At 35.8% G+C, this 19305-nt stretch overlaps 2 protein-coding genes across 2 annotated transcripts in view; one reads left to right on the top strand and one right to left on the bottom strand.

Moving 5' to 3' along the window:
• Positions 1 to 345: 345 nt before the first annotated feature.
• LOC148948336 (mediator of RNA polymerase II transcription subunit 22-like) lies at positions 346 to 5625 on the top strand. Its single transcript, XM_089093888.1, has 3 exons — positions 346 to 500; positions 3786 to 3886; positions 5196 to 5625. Exons 1-3 carry the CDS (start codon positions 464 to 466, stop codon positions 5451 to 5453), a joined length of 396 nt encoding a protein of 131 aa, XP_088950014.1. The 5' UTR covers positions 346 to 463; the 3' UTR covers positions 5454 to 5625.
• A 2328-nt stretch (positions 5626 to 7953) lies between these two features.
• The window catches only part of LOC148948335 (endoplasmic reticulum-Golgi intermediate compartment protein 2), a 43472-nt gene continuing 32120 nt past the window's right edge, over positions 7954 to 19305 (bottom strand). The window contains exon 7 of the mRNA XM_089094894.1: positions 7954 to 10120. Within this exon, the coding sequence (XP_088951020.1) occupies positions 10047 to 10120 (74 nt within the window). The 3' untranslated portion in view covers positions 7954 to 10046. The remainder of the gene's footprint in view (positions 10121 to 19305) is intronic.

The raw sequence follows: 19305 nt of genomic DNA, 5'->3' as shown, positions 1-19305 counted from the left end.
ATACGATTACCCCTGGGGAAAAGAAAAAAACAAACAAATAAACAAATAAACACGCACCCGTGATCTTTTTTCTGGCAAAAAAAGCAAAATTCCACATTTTTGTAGATAGGAGCTTGAAACCTCTACAGTAGGGTTCTCTGATACACTGAATATGATAATGTGAATTTCATTAAGGTTCTATGACTTTTAGGGGGTCTTTCCCTCTTTTTTCGAAAATCAGCCACATTTTCTCAGGTGCGTAACTTTTGATGGGTAATATTAAACTTGATGAAACTTATATATTTGAAATCAGAAATAAAATTTGATTCTTTTGATGTATCTATTGGTACCAAAATTCTGTTTTTTAGAGTTTCGGTTACCATTGAGCTTGGTCGCTCCTTACAGTTCGTTACCACGAACTGTTTGATTATTGCTCCATTTTGAAGTGCTGTTTGAAAGCAGAATATAAATTTCATTCATTCATATGTTGGACCATCAGGAGTGGAGGATGAATTGTCAAGGTAGCAATAATAATCTCACTATTTAATATGCAACAAGTCACTTTAATCATATTTTAGTCTTCTATTACATTTTGATCCATGTTTCTTAATAGTTTTTTCTTTTATCAAAAATGTGTCAAACACATATGAGTTTGTTTTCACTTGGTTAATATGTATTAATTAAATACATTTATTGATTGAATAAGTTAAGAAATGGATTAGTTTGTTTCTAAGTATGATAAACACAAGATATGTATTCCAATATGTATTAATATGGCATGTCAATGTTAGTGTACCATGTGGATATATTGTTTTGTAGGCTACCATTTTTGGAATGCTATTGACATTCTTGTGCTTTGAAGCAAAGGATGTGCTTTGAAGCAAAGGTTATTAAGTTGTAGACCTATTTTCTATACAATTTTCCAAGTCTTAGGAATAGGGAAGGAGTAGAGATAGAAGTCTGACAACATCTTCCAGAGCATAATTTAGCCTCTGGATTCATTTTTAAAAGTTTCCTTCTCTTGAGTCAATCAGTCTCCAAGATAATAAAAGGTCCCTCATCTAGAGTACGCAAGATTATTTCAGATACCCAAAGAGTTTTAAAAACTGGGTTGTTAAATTTTAAGCTACACATTAGAAAAAAATTGAAGATCCACAAGCCAGTAAGATTTATTTTTAAATTCTGGTTATCCCGCAATCATAATTACAAACTTATGGTCCCAAGTTGTCAATAGAATAGCCATAATCTAGATTGTTATTAGAACAGCAGAGGCTGTTTTACAGTATAGATTTTGTCTTTTCAATCCAGTGTAGAATTTAAAAATTTATAATATTTGAACTTCAAAAAATAAACTCACTGTATAGAAAATATGAGATACAGCAGGAACAATCTTGATAACAGGAGTTTGTGGGCATTCTAGCTTTTTATATTAAAAAGAACTGTTCTGTGATTGAACTTGGGAATCTTCCATGTATTTCTTGTTTTGTCATTACAAGCATAAAAGTACTCATTTTGGTTGTAGCTTTAAACTACTACTTCTTACAACTCGTTGCAACACCAAGCTGCCTGAGGCCAACACGGCTAGGCACACTCCTCTTCCATCCCAATCTATTGAAATCCCGTCACTTTAGACCCATCCAGGAAGCTCCCGTTTCAATTATATCTTTCCTTAGAACATCCTGCCACCCTAAACAAGGACAACCAGTTTTCTGTTTAGCCTCAGAGGGTTGGCCAAAAAGGACAGTATTTGGCAATCTGTCATCCTTCATCTGCCGAAGGTGCCCTAGCCATCTCAACCTTTCTCCCATTATAGCCATAGAAACTTTCTTCAAGTGTGAAAAACACTCTGGTTCTTGGCTATTCTACTTTTTATATCTTCACTGCACCCACCATTATTTCTAAAAATACTACCAAGGCAAGTGAAGCTGTCCACTTGATCAATGTTTTTGTTACCCACTGTCACCTTTTCATCTTCACTTATTCCTAGCCTTAGTAACTTCAATCTTAACATTGATTCTCAAACCTATTCTAGCAGATTGAACTTGCAAAACCTCTAAAATGTCATTCATTTTGCTCACACTTTCATCTAGGGTGCTTAAATCGTCAACATAATTCAAGTCAAGGAAAATTTTAGTTCCCCATTTGATTCTGTGTTCTATGATTGCTTTTACTCTGCTCCTTAAGACAAAGTCCATCAAAATGATCCATATAGGTAAATGGGGGTAGAACACAACCCTGCTTAACTCCTGATTTAATACAAAACAAGCTACTAATCACTTTAATGTATTTGTCCGGAAGGTATATCATAGGCAGCACAATAGTGCTGCCTAAGTAAAGAACCCCATTGCACTTCCTGGCTGAAGGGCCACGAAACGGAGATCAGCACCGCCGGTTTGGACCTTAAGGGTCTAGTGCCGCATCCTCCCTTTTAAGTAAAGAACAATATTGGTACAGTGTATAATTTTTTTTTTTTTGGTTTTTAGTGTGTTTTTTTTTTAGACCAGGGCATTTCATATCAAAGGAGTTGTTGTAGAAACTTTGAAAAGGGCTCATTGGATTTGAAATTGGTTGTAAGTTATGCCCTGGGGGCATATAAGGTTTTTATAGAAATCATTATCATAGAATCTTCAAAAAGGGCTCATTCGATTGGAAATTGAAAGGGCTAGTGCCATATTTAATAGTCAAAAGTGATTGGAGGACAACTAACACGCCCACCATTTCCCCGAACACATCCAATAAAAATTTTGAGATAGCCATTTTTTTCAACGTAGTTGAAAGGTACAGAAATTATGTCTGAGGATGACAAACTCCCACAGCCCCCAGGGCAGAAGTTGTCAGTTGTGCCCTGGGGGCATATAAGGCCTTTATAGAAAGTGTTGTCTTATAAACTTCAAAAAGGGCTTGTTCAATTGGGAACTGAGAGGGCTAGTACCCTTATTAATAGTCAAAAGCAATTGGAGGGCAAATGCCCTCCCCCCCCCACGCCCCTCATTTCCCCAAACACTTTCTATCAACATTTTGATATAACCATTTTTTTGAACGTAGTTGATGGGTCCGGAAATTATGTCTTTGAGTATGACAACCCCCCTCCCCCCCACAGCCATCAGGGGAAGGTTGTAAGTTATGCCCTGGGGGCATACAAGGTTTTATAGAAAGCGTTGTTGTAAAAATTTCAAAAAGGGCTCATTTGATTGAAAATTGAGAGGACTATTGTCCTTTTTAACAGTCAAAAGTAATCAGAGGGAAAATCATCCTCACCCTCCACGCCCATCATTTCCCCAAACTATTCTGATCAACATTTTGATATGACCATTCTGTTCAACGTAGTTGAAAGGTCTGGAAATCATGTCTTTGAGGATGACAACCCCCCTCCCCCCATAGCCCTCAGGACAAGGATAGTAAGTTATGTCCTTGGGGCATATAAGGTTTTTATAGAAAGTTTTGTTGAAGAAGCTTCAAAAAGGGCTCATTTGATTGGAAATTGAGAGGACTAGTGTCTTTTTTATTAGTCAAAATTGATCAGAGGGCAAATGACCCCCCTCCCACGCCCATCATTTCCCCAAACACTTCCAATCAAAATTTGAGATAACAATTTTGTCTTGAAATTATGTATTTGAGGATAACAAACTTTCTATGTTATACTGAGGATAACTACTTTCTATTCTTTGTCAAAGTGCTAAAACATAATGTGATTATTCATTTTCTATTTTACAAAAAGGAGTATCTATGCATTTTTATCTGATGTGCAAATGCTTATTTTCTCTGAACTTCATTAACATTTATAAAGAAAACATTTATTTGTATAGAGATTGTAAAGTTGGCCAGAGTTGAGGAAGAAGGGCAAGTCAGTAGGATGACGCAGTGTGAAGAAGAACAGTTTGAAATGCTTGTCAGAGCTGCTAATATGGTAAGTTGACAGAGCTATTTCTGTTCGTTTTAAGTTCGACTTGATTATTCATTTAATATCAAATCGTTTTGCGATTTATTTATCCGTCTATGTCAGTAGCCTATCTATTGTCTTTCCAATTTATTGTTTATTTTAGTTTCTGTGCGTCTCGAGTCCTATTTATTTATTGATAGTAATTTCTGGTCATTTTAAGTTTGAAATATTATAGAACTTTTCTCCTCCTTGTTGTCAGTTTTAGGCTCTTTACTTTTCTTTGGAAAACTTCTCTTTCGGATGTTATTTTTTACGTTTATGCGTTTTACGAGTTTTTAATAATGGAATGTATTTTCAAGATCTAGGTTGGGCGATTTTCTTCTTGTCCCCCTTAATTGGTGCCCTTGAATGCATCATATTTTTTGGTGGTCATAGCACGGCTATATCTCCTAAAGACCAAGTTTACCACTGTCCTGAAGACAAATTATGTTTAGAAAAACTGAAAAACCCCAAGCCTAGCATTAAAATCATTAGACACTCAGACCTATTATTTATGCACTCATTTGGCTTTTGTTTCTTTTTTTTCAAAGCCATGACAGTACTTCTCTGCTTTTCAAATGTTTTACTTTTTTTTATTTTGGTGGGATTTTATATGCCAAATATACTTATGAGCACAGGAAGCTCTAAAAAACTACAGCTAGAAAATGGGAAATATTTTTCACAAATATTATTGGAAATCTTTTCAGGAAAAACAAAATCAATTAAAATAGCGATAAATCGCCAGGAGTGGGAACCCTGCTAAATCAAATTAGCAGGAAACAATAAACAGAAAAAAGAATATTCCGTGTAAAACAGCAATTACAGTTATTAGACAGGTTTTGTTAAGGGAAAAATAATCATTATGTGATTACACAAATTAAAAAGTTGCAACCTGTGAAACGGACAAATCGACCTTAAAACCCCGAACTCTCGTTTTTTAACACTCCTCATTCTAATGCCCATCGGTTAATGGGTATAGCAAGATAAGTGACAAGCATGAACGAATGTATGATATGAATTGTCTCTAAATCACAAACAAATCTATATAAAAAGAAGATAGTCAACCAATTTACAATTCATAATAGTGATTAATGCTTAAACATAGTATAATCATAGGAAAAAGCTTATTATGTTATTTCATAAATTAAGAAGTTGCAACCTGTCAAAGACAGAGTAACCTTTAAAACGTTATGGGTATCAATTTTTAAGCTTGTTTTGAGTATGATTCTTAAGATCTTCTGATGTGATTTTGAAGGTTAATACCTTCAAAAATTAATAATTTGTCACACTGTTTTAGGTCCGTGCTGGTGAATCATTAATGAAATTAGTTGCAAGCCTTAAAGAATATTTGATTTTGAACGATTTTAAATCATTAAACGATGCTATATCAAACAGAACTTCGGCGTTAGCGACTGTTCAAAGGGATATCGATAAAAAGCTTATGGTAATAAGAGACGAAATGGCTGCCGACCTCTATGACCTTGAAGAAGATTATTATTCATCATTATATAAAAGTATTGATGCTCAATCATCACAGACAGAAGCTAAGAAATAGGCTCTTGATGTATTTTGTAATTTCGTTAATTCCATTTCTTCTTTGTTTATACCTTCCTTAGACATAGCAGACTTAGACAAAAGCAGAGAAAAACGAAAGTAGTATCAGCCAGTGGAACAACATTAAGAGAAAATAGGCAAATATTTCTACAAGGACCTGCCAAAAAAAACAATCTAACCTTTTGAAGTACACTACACGAGAGGCAAATAGACATAAATAAAATAAACCAGAATAAATGAAAGGCACATTCAACAATTGGATTGCGCAAAAAAATCCTCTGCTTAGCAATAGACTTTCATAATTCTCAGTTGGATTATTTTAGGCATTTGAACTTTTTTTTCCAAGTAAATACAAGTGTGCTCTACCGTGTGTGGAAGTCCTCTGTATATATACATGAGGCCTAATTTTCCTGACCTAATGTAGAACATATTAGTATTTCACTACTGTTCTGTTTCCTACATAGTAACAAAAATTTGTTACAATCTACGGTTTACGAAATTAGAGCACTATTTTTGCACTTTTGGATTTAAAAGGATTTGAGCCCAAAAGTGAAAGAATTTGAAGTTTCAAACCAAAAATTTGAATTATTTTTTTTTTATTTAAGAAGTAAGTGGGGACGAATTTTGTCTTCCACAGTTTTTTTAATGCTTGTCTTAAAGTTGAAAATGCTGCTTCAAATCTTTTTAGCAAGAAAGCTTTGTTTGTTAACAATCCTGTTTTTATTTCAAACTAACAAAAATTGTCAAAAATCATTTGAGCAGGATTGTGACCAAATTTGGGACGTCATTATGCCCCCCACGCACTTAACCTGCCTTTATTGTAGATGCTGCTATAATTTGAGTTATTTTATCTTTATAGTGTGAATAACTGTATTGTTTGATATTAAATCTATTCATATTTGAGAAATTACTTTTTATGGAGATCATACGTGTTTTGACCTGAAAACGTTGTTCCGTGACGGCTCCATTACACTAGTGTTGATGTAAACCATAATAGACAAACCTATTCCAGCCATTACATAAATTTTACTTGAAAAACTGCCTAAATATGTGAGTTCTTATTTAATTCTCTTTCACTGACGCCGCCGTCAATTTTTTTCCGGGGTTTTTTACATAGTTGTAGAATACAGGAATGGTCGAGTTTGCATACAAGTTACGTCACAAATGCTGATGCTTGGACATATTTTCCGTAAGTTTTGACTGCAAAGACTAGGCTGTGGTTTCGACGAGACTGACTGCAGACAACTGATATACAATGACACTACCTGTTGATGCATTGGATTTACAATTTTCCATTTAAAAGTGTTTTGAAAATATGTTTATCTACAGCCTCATTTTAACACGGAATTATCTAAATTAACTGCGACATTTTCCCCCAAAATAACTGGCTGCATACCCAAGAGGCGTAATAAGGACACTCAACCTTGCTTCCCAAATTTTTTTGATTGAGATCTGAAAAGTTATGTTGAGGGATAGCATATTTTGAGGACACTCAACGTTGCTTCCCAAATATTTTTGACTGAGATCTGATAGCATGTTCTTAAATAATGCTGTAATGGCAAAAATCAGAATGAGGAGAATCAAGGCATAGAATCAGGAGATTGATGCCTGAAATTTTCCCTCAAAATAACTGGCTGCATACCCAAGAGGCGTAATAAGGCCACTCAACCTTGCCTCCCAAATATTTTTGACTGAGATCTGATAGCATGTTCTTAAATAATACTGTAATGGCAAAAATCAGAATGAGGAGAATCAGGAGATCGATGCCTGAAATTTTCCCTCAAAATAACTGGCTGCATACCCAAGAGGCGTAATAAGGACACTCAACGTTGCTTCCCAAATATTTTTGACTGAGATCTGATAGCATGTTCTTAAATAATGCTGTAATGGCAAAAATCAGAATGAGGAGAATCAAGGTATAGAATCAGGAGATCGATGCCTGAAATTTTCCCTCAAAATAACTGGCTGCATACCCAAGATGCGTAATAAGGACACTCAACGTTGCTTCCCAAATATTTTTGACTGAGATCTGATAGCATGTTCTTAAATAATGCTGTAATGGCAAAAATCAGAATGAGGAGAATCAAGGCATAGAATCAGGAGATCGATGCCTGAAATTTTCCCTCAAAATAACTGGCTGCATACCCAAGAGGCGTAATAAGGACACTCAACGTTGCTTCCCAAATATTTTTGACTGAGATCTGATAGCATGTTCTTAAATAATGCTGTAATGGCAAAAATCAGAATGAGGAGAATCAAGGTATAGAATCAGTAGATCGATGCCTGAAATTTTCCCTCAAAATAACTGGCTGCATACCCAAGATGCGTAATAAGGACACTCAACGTTGCTTCCCAAATATTTTTGACTGAGATCTGATAGTATGTTCTTAAATAATGCTGTAATGGCAAAAATCAGAATGAGGAGAATCAAGGCATAGAATCAGGAGATAGATGCCTGAAATTTTCCCTCAAAATAACTGGCTGCATACCCAAGATGCGTAATAAGGACACTCAACGTTGCTTCCCAAATATTTTTGACTGAGATCTGATAGCATGTTCTTAAATAATGCTGTAATGGCAAAAATCAGAATGAGGAGAATCAAGGTATAGAATCAGGAGATCGATGCCTGAAATTTTCCCTCAAAATAACTGGCTGCATACCCAAGATGCGTAATAAGGACACTCAACGTTGCTTCCCAAATATTTTTGACTGAGATCTGATAGCATGTTCTTAAATAATGCTGTAATGGCAAAAGCAGAATGAGGAGAATCAAGGCATAGAATCAGGAGATCCATGCCTGAAATTTTCCCTCAAAATAACTGGCTGCATACCCAAGAGGCGTAATAAGGACACTCAACGTTGCTTCCCAAATATTTTTGACTGAGATCTGATAGCATGTTCTTAAATAATGCTGTAATGGCAAAAATCAGAATGAGGAGAATCAAGGCATAGAATCAGGAGATCGATGCCTGAAATTTTCCCTCAAAATAACTGGCTGCATACCCAAGAGGCGTAATAAGGACACTCAACGTTGCTTCCCAAATATTTTTGACTGAGATCTGATAGGATGTTCTTAAATAATGCTGTAATGGCAAAAATCAGAATGAGGAGAATCAAGGCATAGAATCAGGAGATTGATGCCTGAAATTTTCCCTCAAAATAACTGGCTGCATACCCAAGAGGCGTAATAAGGACACTCAACGTTGCTTCCCAAATATTTTTGACTGAGATCTGATAGCATGTTCTTAAATAATGCTGTAATGGCAAAAATCAGAATGAGGAGAATCAAGGCATAGAATCAGGAGATCGATGCCTGAAATTTTCCCTCAAAATAACTGGCTGCATACCCAAGAGGCGTAATAAGGACACTCAACGTTGCTTCCCAAATATTTTTGACTGAGATCTGATAGCATGTTCTTAAATAATGCTGTAATGGCAAAAATCAGAATGAGGAGAATCAAGGCATAGAATCAGGAGACCGATGCCTGCGCTTCGTGGACCATTGGTCAGCATACGAAAAAAAACTTTCAAATGTAATTAGCCAGATAACCGGGCAGACAGCCAAATTGTGGAAAGCTCCTACCCCTCAAAGTTTCTTTTCTGATTGTTAATATTGTTTTCATAACTACAGTTTTGTCATAGTTTGGCTTATTTATTTACTAAAACAGAACAGTAGCGACTAATACCCTTTGACAGTGCCTCTGGAAAGTATCTAGTATATCCTATTCAATCTTTCGAAGAAAGATTTCAGAGCCAGACTATGGAAAATACAAGAAGGGTTAAAATGGTAGATTTTTATACTAGTTTAAGCTCTCACAAAAACTGATTTTAAAATCTGACGAAGACTTTTAAAATAGCATGTAAAATTTCTGTAGCATTTTAGTAAATAAAAGAGGTACATGTTAAGTATTTTTGCAGTTTTCACCTACTTTCGCTTAAAAAAAAAAAAAAAAAATCAAAATAACACACATACGTGTTTTATATTTTGGAAATCTAAATTCTAACTAAATCCCCTCTTTCTTGCCCTTCCAGTGGACCAATCAGGTAAAAACATCACATGACATAAAAATACAAGCGAAAAACTCCTGAGTTATGGGAAAAGCAGCTCTTCTCCTGTTTTGACCGAAATTGTAAGACATTATGGAATAAATCATTCAAATAATTAAATAAATAATTCATTAGCTTCATATATTGGCTCAGCAACGAAGACCACGCATTCGTGTAAAAAGGCTCTGATGAGGTGAAGTACTTTAATCTGCATCAAATCCATCCTTCTTATGGATAAGTGTGGGTTGTGTTTAAATATAAGAAAATGTGAATTTATTAAAAACTGAAATGGACTTGAAATTTGAAAGACAAATAAAAGGAATTAAACGTGGTGCCTGGCAGAATGAACAGAATTAAATAGTGAGAGGATTCACCAGCCAAAATTTGTGAGGGAAGGGGTGGCACAAAATTTTACTGATAGATATCGGAATTTCAGTTATATCATATTCACATTACTGTGAAATCGCTGCACCAGACCTCAGTCAATTTTAGCGAATGACATCCAGGATTCGCCATCCCTCCTCTTCTGCAAATAGTCCGTAGTATTTATTTTGGCAGCTTTGATAAACTTCGACATAAAATGAGTTCCCATAGAAAATTAATGGCTCCATTGAAGATTCCTGGAAAAGAAAAAAGAGGTTCAAATAACTAAACTGCACCAAATACGCCTGTGCTCACTTCTCGCCCACTTCAACGAGAAATCCCAATATATATTTAAATATAGCAAAAAGATAACCTTTTTTGTTACAGTACTATTTTTTTACTATATAATTATGGTGCATTAACTATGTTGTTATTTATTCAGGTCCTAGGAAGGTGTTTCCAAGTTACCTAAGCTCCTTCCTCTGCCGTCTCAGGTAAAATTGATTTCTTGTGAATATGGTAAATATATACTACCATAAGGTACTAAATCACGGAGATAAACTTAAAGAGGCACTGAACCTATAATTTCCAGGACGTATACGAACCTTTTCTATACAATGCAGAATATAGGAGAATTAAAGTCGATATTCCACTTTCTGTTTTTGTAATATAGTGACTACCGAATAGGAAGATTCAGTAGCGTTTTTCAGAAGAACAAATTTTAGAGAAACAAAATAAGCTACATGAGTTTTTACTTTTCTAGCTGTGAAAAAAAAATGAAAAAAGGTAAAACCAACAAGATGTATTTCAGGCACGATCAAAAATTCATTCTAAACTACTGGGTCCGGGTTTTCACGGCGGAATTGATTTCCCAAGGTTGAGTCACAAGGACCAGGTCCATACAAGGGATTTGTTCAAAGAGAAGACATGATACTTTTCTCCATGGAGGGGGGGGGAGGGCGGTAATAATAAAAAAAAGGAATTTTATTTGAGAGTTTGAATAGTAAGTACCATGAAATTCAAGAAGATTTAGAACTTTGGAGGGGGAAGGGCTCTGGGCCCTGAGGCCCCCTTCAAGCAAGCAATTTATTAACACTAAAAGAAAACAATTAAAAAACGTAAGGACGTTTTCCTTTCTTCGTAAGGACGTAAGAGGTTCCTGCACACGTCCCTACCAAGGAAAAATCCCCCGATATCCCTCTTTCTTACACGTCAGTCCTACGCTGAAAATATGTATATGCTGAAAATGCTGCCCAGATAATATTCTTTTATGAACAGTTTACTTTCAAGTTGATTTACCTCGAAGACATTTGATTAGCCAACTTCAACGTCTGCATTGAGATCTTTCTTTCAATATGCGATATAATTTGGAGCAAAGAAAATATTTCAATTAAAATTGGAACCCCCCCCTCCCTCGCTGAAAATTCTCCCCCCCCCCCAAAAAAAAAAATCCCCAAGTGAGGAGCGACAGAGAAAGTACAAAATAGGTACCTCGAAATGTATATCAGATGCCCTAAAGGGTAACAAAATGACCAGATATGAGCCTCCTCCGAAGTTTCTATGACCACGGAGGGGTGGCTCGGGATGAGGAAGGGGTAGGCTCCCTCCTATACAGAATAAATTATGCTCTTTTTGGGGTTTAATGTTACTCTTCACTTTCATAATAACAGCCTAGACCAGAAATATTCACAGAAATCAAGAGGGATAGTACACCAATATCTACCTCTCCCCGCCCCTGCCCTAGAACTAATCCAGTATTTATCTGAAGGCTCAATGAGAATTACGATGTTCTGGCATTAAATTGCACCTTGAGGCATCTGCCTCCTCCCTAACTACAAAGCAATCAGATAACTCTACTCAAGAGGGTTCAAGCTCTCATCTACAAATATTTGAAATAGTGTTTTGCAAAAGAAAGATTATGGATAAAAACAACAAGAAATAAAATAATAGGGAAAGACAAAGACAGTGAAATTTGTTTGAACTTTATGAATATTTCGGCTCTATATCCAAGAGCCGTCCTCAGCAAACTACTTAAAATAAAATTTACAATAAAATAGGATCTTTAATACTAAAATTTAAAGAATAAAACATTTCCAAGTTTGTTGTTTTTATGATGGAAAGACAGTGTAGTCCTCGTCGTTACTTAAAGATGATGGATGAGTTTTATTTTAAGCAGTAGTAGCAGTTGTTGTAGTACCAGTTATAGAAGTAGTATGCAAATAGTGCCTTGCGGTTAGGTCAACACTCCGAAAGTTTAAGCCTAATATCCTAGTGCCAGACAATTCCTGGAATATTACTGATACGCCCTTTTGACAACCTGCATGCATGGAGTAGGTTTTGATTTAATTCTACATTTCCTAACGGTTTCCTTTTCCTACCCTTCGCCTCAGTAGTAGTAGCAGAAGTAGCGACAATAGTACGTAGTATTAGCAGTATACACAGAGGGCCAGTATACAGTATGCACAGAGCAGTATACACAGAGTAGGTTTTGATTTAGTTCAACATATCCCTCAATATACCTTAAAAGTTTCTACTTTATACTCTTAGCCGTTCCTAATATTGCTTATATGCCCTTTAAAGAACCTGAATGCATATAGTGTGTTTTGGTTTAGTTGAATCTCCCCCTAAACATTCCCTGAAAGTTTCACCTTAATACATTTAGCCTCACTAGCTGCAGTAATCGCAGTAGTAGTTAGTATGCACATGTTGTCTTTTGTTTTTTTCAAAATCCGCCTCAACATACCCCGATTCCTTTTGACAACCTGCATGTACATTGAGTGTTTTGATTTAAATCAACATCCTCCCAACTTTCCCAAAGTTCTTACCAGAATACACTTAGCTTTAGTAGCAGTAGTAGTAGTAGCGTGCAAATATTGCCTTCCGGTTAGTTCAACATTCCCTGCAAGAAGTCCTGTAAGATGTAACTTCATACTTCAAGCCGTTCTTAAGATATTGCTGATACCTCCTTTTGACAACCTGTATGCACAGTGTGTTTTGATTCAGATGGAATTAACCCTAAATATTTCCGAAAATATTCACCTTCATAGCCTTAGTGGTAGTAATACTCACAGAGTAGTAGAATTAGCAGTAGTATTAATAGCAGCCGGAATTTTTTTTTTTTCAATAATGGAGATCTTTATTACATAGCTAATATATACAGGAAAAGCACTAAGCCCAGCATCCTGGGCTTGTATGGCTACTCCTAGAATACTCTACATTACACATATGCATCGGGTTACCACACCTTCCATCTACCAACACAATATTATAATTCTGCTCGGAAAAAAAACTCACACTCATACAGGCAATGATGTCTCAACTGGCAACGAAAATCAGTCCTATTTAAGTCATTTTTCAACAAAGAAGGCAACCCATTCCACAGCGCTAGAAGAGCATGGTGACTGGAGAATACCAACCTTGTCGACACCTTTAAGTGGTCTCCTATATTGGCTTACCTGTCTAGTTCCATAACTGTGAAGATCCGCAGCAGTAGAAAACATATTCCGAAAGCAAACTGGAACAATATGATTAATTATATGAGACATAAACAAAACCTTATAAAGATGACTTAATCCAGAGAACGGCAGTATTTGGACGCGAGAGCAGATGGATCTTACGGAAGTTCGGCTCTCAACCGCATATATCCCTCTTATCCCTTGGTTTTGTACTGAACGCAACTGCTTTAGACGGGTCGAAAATGTATTAGACCATATTGAACAACAATACAATAAATATGGATGGATTAGTGAAAAATAAAGCAGCCGTAACAATTTTTGAGGAAACTCGTTATTTCAGTTTTCTTAACAATCTTAGGTTTCTTGCAATCATCAAGGATATGCACTGAATGTGTTCTGAAAAACACATTGTTTCATCAGAACGCCTAAATATTTCACAACTTTTCTTCGTGATATGACCCATTCACCAATATCAAGTTCTTTTAGCCACGGGTAATAGTTTGCCGATTTCCCCAAAACAATAAAGGCAGACTTGTTTTAATTAATTTTGAGCTTGTTAAGTCTCATCCATCTCTCTATGCGGGTCATATCTTCCTTCATTAAGGACAAAAGTTGACTCTCAGTAAGTGCCATAACTGAATGCTTGGTGTCGTCGGCAAAAAGAACAAGTGATTTTCTTGGTTTCGAATTTGCAGTCTCTTTACTCAAATCCGTTATCAACTCAGAAAGTGTGTGCTGAAGATCATTTATATAAATCGCGAACAGCAAGGGGCCAAGAGGGGAGCCTTGGGGTACTCCGCAGTTTATTGAATATCTTCCTAGGATGCACATATTGCCTTTTTGGTCAGTTGAACATCCCTCTCTTCATGCCATAGAAGTTTCAACTTAATACTCAATACCGTTCCAAAGATATTGCTAATATGCCATTTCGGCAACCTATATGCACATAATTGCACATAGTGTTTTAACTTAGTTCAAATTCCCCCTCAAAATTTCCTGAAATTTTCACCTTAATAACTCTACCTTATCAGTAGTCACTATGGAAGTAGTAGAAGCGTGCACGTATTGCATATTTTTCGTCAATTAATCATCCCCATCAACATTCCCTGAAAGCTCCAACTGAATACCCTAAGCCATTTCTGAGATACTCGCTTTTGACAACCTGCATGCACAGAGTATGTTTTGATTTAATTGAACTTTCTCCTTATAATTACCTGAAATTTCCATCTTCGTGCCCTTAGCCTTAGTAGTAACGAGACATAACAGTAGTAGTAGTATACACACATTGTCATTTGACCAGTTGATCATCCCGCTCATCATGCCCTGGAAGTTTTAACTTAATGCCCTAAGCCGTTCCTAAGATATTGCTCATATGCCCTTTTGAAAACCGGTATGGACATTGTGTGTTATGATTTAGTTCAACTTCCCAAATATTGTATCAACCTTATCTCAAATATCCAACTTAATATACTCAGCCTTTGTAGCAGTCGCATTAGAAGTAGTAGTTGTGGTAGCAATAGTTTCAGTAATGAATCAGCTATCAGCCGAGTAACATCGTTTGGCTAGTGCTTTTAACCTAGGTTGATGTGAGATAAAATGAATTGAAATAGCAAAGTGGGCGGAGTCTTGTTTTGTGAATGCGAACAAGTTTTTTTTATGTAAGGAGTCTGCTAATTAATGATTACGCATAAACAGAAGTCAATTTATTAGCTGAGAGTTCCAATGCGAAGATTTGAGGAGTTCCTGTTTGGCAATTTATGTGTTAGTCGTGCATCAACGGCTTAGCGAACTGCACGACGGTACTTACGTGGATAAATAAGAAGTACTTTTTCCAGTAAGAATATTCTAATTTTTTACTTACTGGTTTGTGATGACGAGGAATAAGCGTAAACGTAAAACAGAGGAACAATTTGGATCGGTTTCGCATGACGAATCTGGGCATTCATCTTCATCGCAAAAGTCAATAAATCGTGCTTCGATCCAGTCATTAGCGGACAATTTCTCGAAAATTCTTGAAATCGTAACGGAGTCTCAAAGTACATTAAAGTTAATTGACACAAGATTGGCTAATCTGGAGAATCGAGTGATTTCTATAGAAAATGCTCAAGCTATATTACAGTATTACAGTCCAATGTTGCTCAAGTTGAAAAAAATTGCAATGCAGTAAATGAAGAAGTAATTAACCTAAGAACGCAAACGCAAATTATATCAACTGAGGCAAAATATCACCGTGAAATGACGTCTTCGTTGTCAGCAAGAATGATGTCGGCGGAATATTTATCTACAGAAAATAACATTATTGTGTGGAATATGGTTTGTGATGATGTAGCTACTGCTAAAAGTTTATTTCAAGAAACATGTACCAATGGTTTAGAATTAACAAAGGTTCCAGAATTTACAATTGTTCCGAATAAAAAAGAGCAAAAGATTTTCAAAGTGAATGTTAAATCACGCGAGGCGAAGATTATGATCTTACATAATGGGAAAAAACTTGAGAAAATGACTTTTGGTTCAAATAAAGCTATGAAAAATGTTTATGTCGGCAATGATGCTCCATTGTTTGTTCGTGAAGAGCAGAAGAGACTTTACGAGACTAAATCTAAATTGAATAGAAAGAGTATTCCAGCTTGGGTATCTAATACTGTTACTCCCTTCATTCAGATTGAGAAAGAGGGCGTTAGAAAAGAGAAATATATGTATAATGGGCCAATACCAGAGCTACTTGATTGTTGATTCTAGCATTTCATTTGTTTTGTTTTGATGTTTAGAGTCATTTTTTGCTATTATAAGATGAATTTTGTATTCGTGGTTAGGGGCACTAGCACAAGTGTGTGCCTGATGAAGAAAACCAATTATATTTTTCCTCGATTGCATTATCCTGTATTTTTTAATTTGAGTGAGATTTTTCCCCTTTTTATTTTCCATGAGTTTTTTTTTGTTATATTGTATGGGCAGTGGGTGCAGCGGCGGGGATTTTCTTTTGTACGAGACGGTGGAACGTGTTCTACTGTCTTGTATGGAGGGTTCCATGTTGTTGTACTTATTGTTTATGATGAAATGGCAGGGTGGTTTTCGTCGCTATTTATGTTATGTTGTATCTTTTTATTTTGTATTTTATTTATGATAAATTTTATTTTTAATTTATTTTCTATTTTTTTAAGTTTTTTTTCTTTTTTTATTGATTGAGGCGCTCCTGGATACTGGAGATCACTTGTAGTTGGTGTAAGTAGAGTTAATTTTTCTATGAGTTTCCTCGTTTGCCTCCTAAGCTTGTGTCTTGAAAAAATGAGCTGGATTATGACAATAATAGATTGAAAAAACTTGAGAGAAATTCGTTGAGTTGGGATGTTCTGGGGAATGGGGTCTTAAATCTGGATTATGATGAGGGAACGAAGGAGGATTTTCCAGTGGTTAAATATAAATTTCCAGTTGATATTGGAAATAAATCTACTACGGGTCAGCAAAGTTTGAGCATTTTCCATTTGAATTGTCAAGGTCTTTCTAGTTCATTTAATTTTTTAACCGAACTATGTAAGTTTTCTGAGTTGGATGTGCTTGTATTGAATGAAACGTGGCTTCGTAATCATACAATTAGTCTACTTGAAATTGATAGTTATGACTGTGAGACGCAAAAGAGCGGATCACGATTACATGGTTGATTAGCTTGATATTGCAGAAAGAATATTTAAGTGAAAACACGGAATGATTTCCATGTAAATAAAGGTATGGTTTTTGACTCATTGGCGGTTAAACTTTTTAAGTCAGGAACAATTCTCTTTTTGGTGGTTGTTTATTGAACTCCATCTGGAGATGTACAGGAACTTAGTGATTTGTTGTAGCGGCAAATGGATACGTTGTCGCCCATGCTTTGTTTGTGGAGACTTTTATCTTGATCTATTTTCAGTAAATGTAAACGCGAGAGTTCGTGATTTTTTAAATGTTATGTTGGGTTACGGTTTAAGACCGACAGTTAATATATGTAGTCGAGTGACTTTGCGCTCAGAATCACTTCTGGATAATATATTTGTTAATGTGAAGTATGATTTTGCTGATGTTATTTTGAAGGATGTTTCTGATCATTTTGGTGTTCTTGTTGTTATTAGAGAGTTTGATGTCCCTACAGCTATGAATATACCACCACAAATTTCTGCATTGAAAATGGATGCTGAGGCTCTTAACATATTCAGAAGAAAATTAAAGAACACTCAATTTGACTTTTTAGAAAGTAGTGATCTGCAAGTGAATGAAAAGTTTTCATTCTGGTATTCAGAAATAACTAAATTACTAAAAGAAAGTTGTACAGTTATTAAAAAGCCGGCGTTTCATGTTACCCCTAGAAAACCCTGGGTTACTAGAGGACTGATTAAGGCCATATCAAATCGAAAACTGCAATATAAATATTCTGTAGTGTCTCCCGAGGCAAAAGTGAGATACAAGAAATATAATTGTGAACTCAATTGCCGAATACGAGCAGCGACAATTAATTATTATCGAAATTAGTTTAAAAAAAAGTGCAGTTAATCCCAGGCAAACGTGGAGAGTAATTCACTCTGTTCTCAGCCCTTCCAAAAGTTCAATTTTACCTGAAAATTCCAACACTGATGCTTCGATTCTAGATAATATGTGTGACCATTTTTCTATTGTTGGTAAACGGATAGTGAACTCCACGAGAAAATTTTCTGAGGATGGAACATACCACCAGTTTTTACCCGAGGACTGCATTTCTGAAACCAGTAACTGCTAGTGATACGTACCACATTTTGGAACATGAGAAATAATGCTTCGGGTGCTGACTTCCTTTCATTGCGTGTACTTAAGTATGTTTTCTCGGAAAGATGTGACCAGGTTTGTGTTTTATTTAATATGTGCCTAAAAGTTGGCGTTTTTTCTGATTTTATGAAGAATGCTATAGTGGTTCCGCTTTTAAAGGACAGAGAAAAAAATTTTACAAATGATTATAAGCCTATTTCATTTCTGCCGGTTTTACAGAGATTTTTTGAAAAAAGTATTAGTGGCAGGATGTTTTATATTATTGAGAATAAAAAGTATTTTAATAAAACTCATGTTTGTATTCCGAAAAGCAATGTCGACAGATCAAGCTCTTCTTTTTCTCACGACTTTTGTGACCGATGCTCTGGATCAAGGGTGGAAAGTTGCATCTGTTTTTTTGGACATTGTGAAAGCCTTTGATGCAGTGGACCATGGAATTCTTCTGGTGAAGCTGAGGAATTGTGGTTTTCGAGGTATGTTTTATCGTCTATTGGAATTTTTTCTCCAAGATAGAAAGAAGTTTGTCAGTGCTGGTGAAATTAAATCGCAAGTTAAAAGTATTGAATTCGATGTCCTTCAAGGGTCTGTTTTGGGGCCACTACTGTTTCTTATATATATATTGATGACCTGCGAAATGCTATCAATGGACTGTCTTTTGATTTAAAATGTCGTGATACTGGAGCATCAAAATCTATTTTGCCTTATTTCGCTGATGACACACATCTAACTGTTGCAGCAAAAACCGGGGAAATGCTTATACAGAATCTTCAGACTGGCATGTTAAACATTGAGAAATTGATGAGGGTTAACAGACTTCAGCTAAACCATGCAAAATCCCATTTTGTAATGTATGGGAGAAGTAGCAATTACTACCCTTGGATTGACAAAATACAGTTAGATGAAAATATTCTGCCTCGGGAAGTTTCGACAAAGTATCTAAGGGTGATTGTTGATGAGTGCCTGAACTTCAAAGAACACATTTCATGTGTTAGTGACAAACTCGCTAGAAATGTTGGGATGATGAGGAAACTGAAGTACTTTTTTCCGAAAGACATTATGAGATTGCTTTATTTTTCTTTTGTTCACCCATACCTTCTATATGGTTGTCTTGTGTGGTCAAGCACGTTTTTAATGCACCTTCGTCCCCTTAGAAGTTTACAAAATAATGCCCTACGTGTTTTAACTGGAGATAATCATAATATGTCTGTTAGACATAG

This window comes from Artemia sp. Qi Xiang Cuo, chromosome 9 (genome assembly GCF_049724085.1).
Source record: "Artemia sp. Qi Xiang Cuo chromosome 9, ASM4972408v1, whole genome shotgun sequence".
NCBI classification, from domain to species: Eukaryota; Metazoa; Arthropoda; class Branchiopoda; order Anostraca; family Artemiidae; genus Artemia; species Artemia sp. Qi Xiang Cuo.
Note: the sequence above shows the minus strand (reverse complement) of the source record. Positions and strands in the feature narration are given on the sequence as shown.